Genomic DNA, 11,326 nt, shown 5'->3' with positions numbered 1-11,326 from the left:
CACTCAACACTATCCGTCAGAGTTAGAATGTTGACTCTTATAATATTTTGATATTACTATTTTTTTTTTTTTGTGACAGAAACAAAGAAAAATAAAATAAACAAAACAAAAACTGTTTAAATAGTGGGATAGTTTTGTTTAAAATTATTCTTAAATTTATCTCAAGGTGAAATAAATTTCACATACGAAAGTTGTAATTTTATTGTCATCTTTGTCATAGTAAGTGGCGGAACTTGAAACAAAATTTTGGGGGGCCATGATAGAAAATAATTGTCAAAAAGCTTTTGATATAAACGCCATTTAAGATAAGCTCGTCTAATTTCATCTTTCTGATTTGGATAATATTACCAAATTTAAAGCCGTTTTTCAATGTCTCGTTCCAAAAAATTAAGGTCAAACTCATCAGATGTAACTTTTAAACTTTTGAAGGTTGTATCTTACTTTCTTCGTGATTCATTAAAGTAGAATAACTATCTACAGGTGTTGATATTGTAAAAGTTATATGTTCTCCTTCTTAAATATTAGCCTTCCTCTTAAAAAATCATCAATTCTTTGAATTTTTATTATTATTTTATATAAAAATTAGAATATATATCCTATAAAATATGTAAAGAATAAGTTAGAAGGACAAATATTAAAATTTATAATATTTATTGAATTTTTTTATCAATTTATACAAATACAATAATATTAATACTTATTGAATATTCTATTATTTTTTATCATATAAAAAATTAAATTAAATAAATAGTAAAATATAAAATAATATTAAATTAAATAAATAAAAATATCTAATTTTTTATATTTGAACTTAAAGGTAGAGAAAGTGTTGCTTATTGAACTTATTGGTTACTTTAAGTCATAGTAAAGTATTACTAATTTTTTTATAAAAAGTTTGGGGGGGGCCATGGCCCCCCTTGTCTGAACTAAGCTCCACCACTGGTCATAGTATTTGTCACCGTGTTTGCATCTCTTATAATTAAACGAAAGTCAACACGCCAATTCCAATGCATGATATCTCTTATTTTGAGCACCAATGGATCAATAAACCCAAAACCATCTTGAGTAACAAGATTAAATGCTTTCACATAATCCGTCTCACAAATAACATCTCGTTGACCCACATCCCAAGCTAAGAGATATCATCTCCAAATAGCAAACAATTATCCTTGAAGAATACTATTACTCTCAATCATTCCCAAACATCCCCTTTGCCATCTCCCATTACAATCTCTAATAACACAAGCAAAATCAACACTATCACCCGAACCAAAATAACTAGCATCACAATTAATCTTAAAAGTACAAATGAATGGGGGATTCCAAAAACCATTTAGAGTAGAGGGAAGGGACATACGTTGTAATTCAAAAATATTCCTAAACTCCTTTTCTGAAGTTAATGTCAGACAAATCATTTTTTCTGGAGGCCAAGTTTCATGGGATTAAAGATGTCATTATTCCTTGCTCGCCATATCCACCAAAGTCTCGAAAAGAACTTGAACGAATGCTATCTGTTATGATACAAGAACCAGTTTTTCAAATCCAAAGGATGACAAGAAATATCCAACCTATGCCAGACAAGCTGAGCTTTTGGACAATCCCGAATACAATGTAAAATCGATTCCTGGCTAGAAAGACATCTTGGACACCTATCCGATGACGACATCCCTCTTCTAAAGCGAAAACTTGCAGTAGGAAGAGCCTCCTTAAGACACAACCAAGCCAAAAACTTATGTTTTTCCGGAACAAGCTGACGCCAAAGCCAAAGCCAATTCTCCCGCTCCTCTCAACCAAACAGCTGCTTACACAACCACAAGTAACCATTGCGTGAGTCATAGACTTTGGCAGCAGACCCACTCCAATACCAACCCACTTCTGGACCTGCTTGTTCATCTGGATTGTAAGAGAGAATTTTACCTTACAGATTTTGGGATAAAGGAGAATAAATAGTATCCAAATGTCACCTACCAACCGACCAAATATCCTGTATCCGAAGATTCGAATCAGAAATGTGAACATAATCCATCTCATTAGATAAACGTCCTTCTCTCCTCCAGCTAGAAAACAAAAAATTCTTGTTCAAATCTCCAATACACCAAGCAAACCCATCCTTCAACACTTCCCAAGCCTTGCAAAGACACCTACAAATGGGAGAGTCCTTGTTTTTAGGATAACTAAAACAGTCATATATAGATGATCGGGATTTGGCATCCAACAATTAGACCCATAGATTGTTTGGTTGCTGGAAAAAAGTCCAAACTAGCTTCCCAAGAAGAGCAATATTTACACAATAAGGATCTCTAATTCCCAAACCTCCATATTTTTTTGGAGTAACCAGTACCTTCCAACTAACAAGATTCAATCCTCTTCTATCAACTTGTCCTTTCCAAAGAAAATTCTTCATCATAGACTCCAATTTACTAATGATTCCTTTGGGAAAAATAGAGACCTGCATCTGGTACGTGGGAATAGCGGCGGCAACAGAATTAACCAAGTAGAATCTACCAGCCCGATTGAGTAAACTCCCTTCTAGCTTGCTAGCCTACTCCGAATCTTATCCAGGACACCATTGAAAGCTGAACGAGTCACCCTAGAATGGCTAAGGGTAACTCCAAGATACTTGCCCAAGTTCTGGACAAATCTAATAGAGGATACCCCAGTGAAAACCTCTTTCCTTATTGTAGAGACATTCTTGGAGCAAAGCGCTTTAGACTTTTCTACATTAATCTTCATCCCAGATGCTTTGCAAAAAGTCTCTAAAACCAACATCATATTTTGCACTTGTCTCTTTGTAGCTTTACAAAATAGAAGCAAGTCATCCACAAACATTAAGTAGGATATTCTTGGCCCCCCTCTAAAAATAGCAATCGGCTCCCACAAGCCCAAATCAACCTGATGACTAATAAAGCATGCCAATCGCTCTATACACAACACAAAAAGATAGGGTGACATATGGTCTCCTTATCTAAGACCTCGGCTAGGAGTAAAGCCATTCAGACAATTCCCATTCCAAAGAACAGATAAGGAAGAAGCAGTGACACAATTCATAATCAAATTAAGTGTAGGAATAGGAAAACCAAAGCTCTTAAGGGTATGAGCTAAAAACCTTCGGTCAACTCTGTCATAAGCTTTCTCCAGATCAATCTTAAAGGTCAGTGTGCCTTTCTTTTTCTTTAGTCTTCTTCATAAAGTAGAGGACTTCTTGAGCAATAATGATGTTGTCAAGAATTCCTCGTCTCGGAATAAATCCTCCTTGAAGCGGGCCAACAATCTCCGCAAGATGAGGACGAAGCCTATTAACAAGGACCTTTGTGAAGATCTTGTAAACTACATTGCAGAGACTAATCGGCCTAAAATCTTTCATAGATACCGGTGATTCAACCTTTGGAATGAGAACCAGTAAAGTCTCCAACATTCTCGGATCAAGAGTAACACCGAAGAATGCCTGCTTAACCATCTTCCAAACATCAAGGCCAATGATCTCCCAATATTCTTTAAAGAAGAAAGCTTGAAACCCATAAGGACCCGGAGCTTTAAAAGAGTTCATGTGAAAAACAGCTATTCTGACTTCCTCTATAGTAACTGGTGCCGTAAGATTATTGCAAGCTTCCTCATTCAGAGAAGGAAAAGGCACATCACCAAGGCAACCCAAATCAACATCATCGAAATGACAGAATAAGCTTTTATAGAAAGACTCTGCTTCTTGACTCAGAACCTCTGGATCAGTTTTCCACACTCCATCCTTGAGAAAAAGGCCATGAATCTTATTATGCTTCCTTCGCGCAAGAGTTTGAATGTGAAAGAATCTTGTATTCCTATCCCCGAACCTTACCTACTGCTCTCTGGACTTTTGGAACCATAGGAGCTCTTCTTGCACTAGAGTATTATTATAATCATCAAGCAATTGTTGCTCTTTCTGACGCAAATAAATACTATCCACCGCTTCCAAACGCTTTTGTAAATAATTAATCTGCTGCTCTAATTCACATTTTTTAACAAAAATGTTACCAAATACCTTCGAGTTAAACTCTAGTGAATTCTTCTGTACTTCCGAAAGCTTGCCATGAATCCCTCTATTACCAAAACACCATGACCGGTTCACAATATCCCTATACCAAGGATGAGTAGCCCAAGCAGCAACAAATCGGAAAGGTCGATTCCCTTTAGGCTGAGGACGACCTTTACAACGCACCAAAATAGGGCAATGATCAGACTGAAGCCTATTTAAAACTTCTACATAAGCCTTTGGAAAGATAGATAACCAGCTACTATTTATACAGACTCGATCAAGCTTTTTTGCCACGTCAACATAATTTTTCACCCTCCTATACCAAGAAAACTGCCTCCCAATAGTCTTCAGATCAAACAAACCACTATCCCCTAATGAAGTAGCAAACATGTTTGCTCTTTGATGAGAAAATTGACAACCCTTAGATTCATGAAAAAATTTGACTTCATTAAAATCACCAAGAACAATCCAAGGTCCTTGAAAAACCATGGATTGTGCAACAAGATAATTCCAAAGGAGAACCCTTTTATTAAATTGAGGACTACCATAAATACCACTACACCTCCAAATTAAATTATCAAAGTGAACCTCAACAGTAACACCCTGATCAAAAGTATCAATGAACTTACAACAAACACCCTTCATAGAGGATAGAAACCAAATACCTCCCTTATGCCCCTCTGCTTCTACGATACCAACAGAGTGATACCCCAACCTTTCCCAAAATAATTTTAATTGCTGAAAAGGGGAGTGAGTTTCAACCACAATAAAGAAAACAGGTCTAAATTTCCTAACAAGTTCCTTACAATGCACCCGGGCTAACTTATTAGAAGCACCCCTAATATTCCAAACAATCATATTTAAATTATCCATAAATAATAGGGACAGAATAAATAAGAACATAAACTCTAAACAGAATCACCAACCTCAATAGGTGGTTTGTCCTGCGGTACTGGCACACTCTGATCCTCAATAATTGCCATCTTCGGACCCCCTGACACTGCACCTGCCATGCTTCCATCTATTAAGGTTTCCTCCGTTGTACCACCATTTTTATCAACTGGCGAGTTCTGCAGGGAGAAAGGCCGATGACGCTTCCGTAGGGAAATTTCACGACGTGCAGGAGTTCTGCGCGATGGAGATGGTGCAATTTCATGTTTTTCTCGCTTTCCCATCCTAATGCCAATTGATTTGCCTCCATCACCATGCAAATCGGGCCTTGGAACCCTTCTCGAACCATACTTGTGCTGCTTTCCATCTTGGTCCTTCAAACCTTATGACTGACCCATTATTTTTCCTTACGCAACACTTGTTGTCAGCCCTCTCCATCATCCATACATGCCTCATTAACATGACCATCAGGCACGTGAGGAGCCAATAATTCCGTAACCACATCCTTCCCTTTAACAACTCCTAATTTCTCACCCAAATTACGAGGATTCTCACCCAAATCACGAGCTTCTGATTCAGCCTTTTTTTGAATCTCATGATTGTTGTGTGGCACTAGTGTCGGAGCTTCATTATTTTTTCCATCACCAAAGGAATTTTCGTTTCCTTCCAAGGACTCCTTCTCCATACACAACGATTTATCCTGCCCATACCGTGCACAAGTAGCACAAATTAACTGTAAACTCTCGTACTCCACTTCATAAGTCACACCCTCCACTATAATATGTTTGATTACATGCATCTCAAGATTAATTTGAACACAAGTTCGAGCATATTTTTCTCTTTCTGCAAGCTTAGTGGCCAAATCTACTTTCACCGGAACCCCTATTGCATAAGCAATTCGCAGCATTGCTTGTTCCTGATAGCACCAAATTGGAAGTCTCGAGACTCGAATCTAAGTTGATCCAAAAGATTTTTTGCATGGCCTAAAATCCACATCCCATGGCTTTACTGCAACATAGTGACCGTTTATCAACCACGGGCCACCAAAAATGACTTTCTCATGATCCGCAATATCAAATTTAACAAAAAAATATCCAAACCCCACATCCAACAAATCAAACCCTCCTTTGATGCGCCATACTATCCGAAGCTTATGCATGAAAGTCGTGTAGCCATAATGCTTATCCAGCACCTTGATCATGATGACTTCCTTATAAGGTTTAGCTAGACAGCTCTTTGCCTCCTTGGTAAAACTGACACTTGGTGGACAAGAATCACCCTGCTTACCTGTCACCGTCATGATACCATCCCCATATAAAGACCCTACTAATGCAAAGGCCTTAGATTTTTCTGCACCAATAACTTTATCTCTAAAAGAGACCTTGGATGGCTTTTCTAATCCCTCTCGAGAAGAACCCTCCTTAACACCGGATACACACCCACCCACGCTCTCTCCCTTATCTCTTCGGATGGCATGGCCATCTTCCTCACCGTGTTTCACCCTCAATCGCTCGCCCTCCGCTTTCTCCTTCTCTCATTCTCCTTGAGTACGGAGTACGTATTCTTTCTCTGCTTGATATTACAATTTTAAATTAGTGAATGAATTTTACAAAATTTTTATTAATTCTGATGATTTTTTAATTTAAATTGTATTAAAATTTTAAATTTTATGTATTTATTTATTTTATTTTATATAAAATTTTGATTCTTTATTTTAATAGGTTAAAATTATTATTAATAAATTTTTTATTTTAATAAATATTTTAAAAACTAAATTTTGTATAATAATCTTATGATGTGTCCTAAAATTACATGTTAACTAAATTCATTTTGTAAAATGTAACTACATTAATTTACTTTCTTGTTGGAGTTTATATATGCATCTCGTGTGTATTTTAAGAAGTTAAGAAGTAACCTTGTCTTGTGTTCGTTTTTCAACTAGGCACTATCCGGAATGTAGTTAAATTTGTTTTACTCATATTATTTTGCCATTTATATTTTTCGACAAGGTATATAATTTGGAAGTAAGTAATAAGAACAAGCCTAAGACTGAAACCCTCAAGCATTTACTTATAGTAAAAATGTAAAATTGTTCATTTTACATGGCCAATATTTTATTGCAGATATTTGGAAGCTGAGATGGAGCGAGATCATTTCATGAGAATGCAACGTATTGGTGATGCCTCAGAGCCAACCAACCTAAGAGGCAAGCATCTCAGTGAATATACTCCTGCTGCCACATCATCTAGCTTTAGTCCTTCCACAATAATCATGTCCTGCACCATTTTTATTTCAATTTTATGTTATATACTGCATTATTTTACTGTATTAACCCCCTGGCTTATTGTTATAACTAATGATGAGTAAAAGATTCATTCACAATAAATAGAGAAACGATTTCTTACCCTGCTTTCCAGAAAAGCAAGACGAGATGGCACCAAATGATCATAAGCAGCAGCAGATAAGTAATCAACTCCTCCAAGTTCAACACAGAAAAAGGCATTTCTTAGTAAATGAATTCAAAAACCAAAATAATCAAAAATAGAAACATTAAACAATTTGTAAGGTTGATGTCTCTATTGAAAATTGACAACAGATAATTTATAAATTAAGCTCTGTTAATTAAGAATACCATTATGCATCAAAGGGGGCAGAGAGATAAATGAAATGCTTTAGAATCATATCCCAAAAGCTAATAATAACAATATATGGCACATAATGTAGGGGAATTCTTATTAATCACAATAGCGTTATGCATCCAGAGGAATGCTTTATATCTTACCTACAAGTTTGATGTCAGTGTTTTCCACCAGCCATTTGGCTCCATCTTCCTTGAATCCCACATAGCTTGCATCAAATCCCTTCTTAAACATAAGCCTCCTAATGATTTCAACAAAATTTTAGCTCACATACCATGCAAATTAAAAAAAGAATACAATAACATCCAGAGTCCAGATTAAGCTACAACAATTTCAAACTCTTATCACATGTAATGCAATGAGTTAATACTCAAAATGGTTCTTGAACTTGCTGTCGCACCTCAATGTCATCTCTAAACCTAAAATTGCTCCAAATTTGTCCCTGAACTCAACGGTTGTCCTTGAGATATTTTCTGGTGATGGAATAATGACTATCGTTGTTAAGTTTAGGGACAAATTTAAGACGATTTTAAGTTTAAGAACGACATTGAGACTTGACTGCAAGTTCAGAGATTACTTTGAATATTAAGTCATAATGCAATATATAAAAGTTACCTGTCAGTATTTGATGTTCTAAATAGCACACGTTGTACACCTTTAGGGATATCCAGTGATTTCATAACCTCAGCTGTGATAAAAGTCCACTGTTAATATTAGAGAGAATTATGCCTAACACAAATTTTAACTAATAATAAAACAGCACAATTGGACGACTACTATAGTTGAAAAGAATATCTATCATCTTCATTTAACATCTTAGGCATACCAGAAATGTTTTTATCCCGTGGAACATCAATCAGCAGAGCAAGACCTATGAAAAGAACACATGATCATGCATCAAAGTCATAGATGATTCATGAATTGAAATGGAGAAAGATCAGGAGAACTATAAGTGATAATAAAAGATTAATATCCATTGACTTTGTAACAGGTAGAAACTCGCATGCAGTTATTATTTGAAAATTGTTAGACTAAATTATTATTTAATCATTCTCAACTATCAAATTCACATGAATTATCATCGCCATTTGTAACACATAAAGTCAAACTATTTCGATTCAAGAGTGATTAGATTCTTCCGTTACCATTGAGGAGCTGTAAATCGAGGAGATCGACGTCGAAGCCTGCATGGACATGGGTGCCGATGTAAAGGCCAAGCTTAAAGGTAGAGAAATTGGCGACGGAACCGTTCCTCATACTCCGAGTCAACCACATCAAGTACCCAAGCTCCTCCTCAGATTCCCATAGCGGCATCTCCGTGGTGTACCTGTGGCTGATGTCAAAGATTCTCCCCTCGTCGTACACTTCCCGCCGTGGAGGGACGAGGGGAGTGTCTCCGCTGCCTATCAAGCAGTCGCCGGAATCGGTTCCGGGGATGGAAGGATAGGCAGCGAAGTCTGGAAGTGCTTGTGCAGAGTAGCGGAGAGACAGAGTGCATAGAAAGGGAAGGAGGTGGGAGAGAAGAGTGTGAGAATTCTTCATGGCGGTTGGTGTGTGAATATAGGCATATAGCAGTGCATCGCAATTAATCACTTTACTTTTGATGCAGAATTGCACATTCACAAGTCACAGTGACACGGACACAGTTCGTTGGTCAAAGGTGATATCATTATCATAGACATTTCTATTCACATGCCATCATATAAGAGAAATTTTTGGTTCTTCTTCCACCATCACTTCAAGATTTTAACTTATCAACACATTGTAATTCATCAAAACTTTAAAATAATACTTTATTTTAGTAATAGTGTGTTACTTTATTTTACTAATACTTTTTCTTTTTTCACAAAACACTATTACTTTAACTGACATTTCAATGTATATATAACATGTTTTTTGTATTATGCTAACAAAATTTCAGTATCATTTTACTGATATTTTTGTACACACCAATTGATATTTACTTTTTTTTTTTGTTATTATTTTTAAGTTCAACAAGGAGAATAGATATGTGAAAAACAAATAGGATTTATACATTTTTATCTAATATAGCATAACCCTGGAAATCTAGTGTCGCCCATTTACTTTTTCAAGTAATTATAGTCAAACAAGTGTCCCCCATTGTTTTTCTCCTTTATGATTTAGAGCTCCCACCAAATAGTAACTTGAGAAAAAGGCAGTTTCCATTTGCATATAGCAGCATTGCAATTTTGTGACTCTTGTCTCAAAATATCAGCAATAATCCACGAGAGTTTAAGATCTGGCCCCTCGCTCCTTAAAACACCACCAACTAACGAACTACTCAAAAGCACTCGCATCTCAAAACCACAATGCCACAAACTAGTGGCCTCTATTAAAGAGCTAAGAAATTAAAAGCACCTCAATTGCCCACACACTAATCTCTATAACCAACCCTCTCTTCCAAATTCCAATATGCAAAGCATCATTTATCTTTGCGTAACAATCATCTTGTGCATTCACACAAACAATAAGTGTGGTTTCCTCGTACAAGGTCTCACCTCATCCTCAGATATTGAAGCACTAAAGGCTTTCAAGGCCTCAATCAAACCCTCCTCAATAACACCATGGTCATGCATAGCATCCTGGAACTTCACCACTGACCCATGCTCCGTCCCTCGCCGCACCCACTTCACGTGCGGCCTCACCTGCACCGCCGACAACACCCGCATCAACCAAATCACCCTCGACCCCGCTGGCTACACAGGAACACTCACCCCACTCGTCTCTCAACTCACCTCACTCATCACTCTCGACCTCTCCGATAACTCTTTCTATGGCACAATCCCTTCTTCTCTCTCTTCGCTCTCAAAACTCCAAACTTTATCCCTCCGATCCAACTCTTTCTCAGGTTCAATCCCTCCCTCCATAACCACCCTCAAATCGCTCCAATCGCTTGATCTTTCACAGAATTCTCTTTCTGGGTTCCTTCCAAAGTCCATGAACTCTCTCACTAGTCTCCGAAGAATGGACCTCAGCTTCAACAAGCTCACCGGTGGACTCCCCAAGTTACCACCCAACTTGCTGGATTTGGCGATCAAGGCAAATTCTCTATCTGGGGTTCTTCAAAAAACAACCTTTGAAGGTTTAAACCAGTTGGAAGTGGTGGAACTCAGTGATAACGCACTTCAGGGGATCATCGAAACGTGGCTCTTCCTTTTGCCTTCCCTGCAGCAACTGGATTTGGCCAACAACTCCTTCAGTGGTGTGGAGATCTCGAGGCCGGTTGTTGGCGGTGGCGGGAACAGCCTCGTGGCGGTGAATCTTGGTTTCAACAAGATCCAAGGCTACGCCCCCGCGAATCTCGGCGCGTATCCGTCGCTGTCATTTTTGTCGCTCCGTTACAACGCGCTACGTGGCGCGATACCATTGGAGTACGGGAAAAGCAAGTCCATGAAGAGGTTGTTCCTGGACGGGAACTTCCTAATGGGGAAGCCACCGGCGGGACTGGTGGCTGCCGGAGCTGAAGTTTCCGGCAGCTTGGGTGACAACTGCCTTGAGGGGTGTCCTGCGATGTCGCAGCTGTGCACGCCGAAACAGAAACCGAGCTCTGTTTGCAAGCAAGTCTACCGTGGAAGACCTACGAGATAGTTTCAATAATGTGTCGGTTGCAAAACAATAAAATAATTAGATTTCTATTTTACTAAACAAGGTTCTTTGTACTTCGTAGAACCATCTTCTTGTTATAGATTACGTGTTTTATAAAGGAATCTGTGTAAAAACCAGTATACTTTATTAATCAATTAATTATATTTATCGCCATCTTATG

At 37.7% G+C, this 11,326-nt stretch overlaps 2 protein-coding genes across 3 annotated transcripts; one reads left to right on the top strand and one right to left on the bottom strand.

The window, feature by feature from the left end:
• Positions 1-6,944: 6,944 nt before the first annotated feature.
• On the bottom strand, positions 6,945-9,191 carry LOC130950634 (cyclase-like protein 2). Of its 2 annotated transcripts, none has more exons than XM_057879188.1 (6): positions 8,685-9,191; positions 8,366-8,410; positions 8,155-8,227; positions 7,683-7,780; positions 7,306-7,373; positions 6,945-7,176 (listed from the first exon to the last, which is right to left on the bottom strand). In XM_057879188.1, exons 1-6 carry the CDS (start codon positions 9,079-9,081, stop codon positions 7,051-7,053), a joined length of 807 nt encoding a protein of 268 aa, XP_057735171.1. In that variant the 5' UTR covers positions 9,082-9,191; the 3' UTR covers positions 6,945-7,050. The 2 variants fall into 2 exon arrangements, with proteins under 2 accessions (XP_057735171.1, XP_057735170.1); XM_057879187.1 differs by having other exon boundaries at positions 7,306-7,376; positions 8,685-9,190.
• Positions 9,192-9,696: 505 nt separating this feature from the next.
• LOC130947322 (probable inactive leucine-rich repeat receptor kinase XIAO) lies at positions 9,697-11,326 on the top strand. The gene has a single exon (XM_057875991.1). The coding sequence runs from the start codon at positions 9,973-9,975 to the stop codon at positions 11,146-11,148; it is 1,176 nt and encodes a 391-aa protein (XP_057731974.1). The 5' UTR covers positions 9,697-9,972; the 3' UTR covers positions 11,149-11,326.

Source organism: Arachis stenosperma, chromosome 9 (genome assembly GCF_014773155.1).
Source record: "Arachis stenosperma cultivar V10309 chromosome 9, arast.V10309.gnm1.PFL2, whole genome shotgun sequence".
Classification (NCBI taxonomy): domain Eukaryota; kingdom Viridiplantae; phylum Streptophyta; class Magnoliopsida; order Fabales; family Fabaceae; genus Arachis; species Arachis stenosperma.
This window is presented reverse-complemented; position numbering and strand designations above follow the sequence as displayed.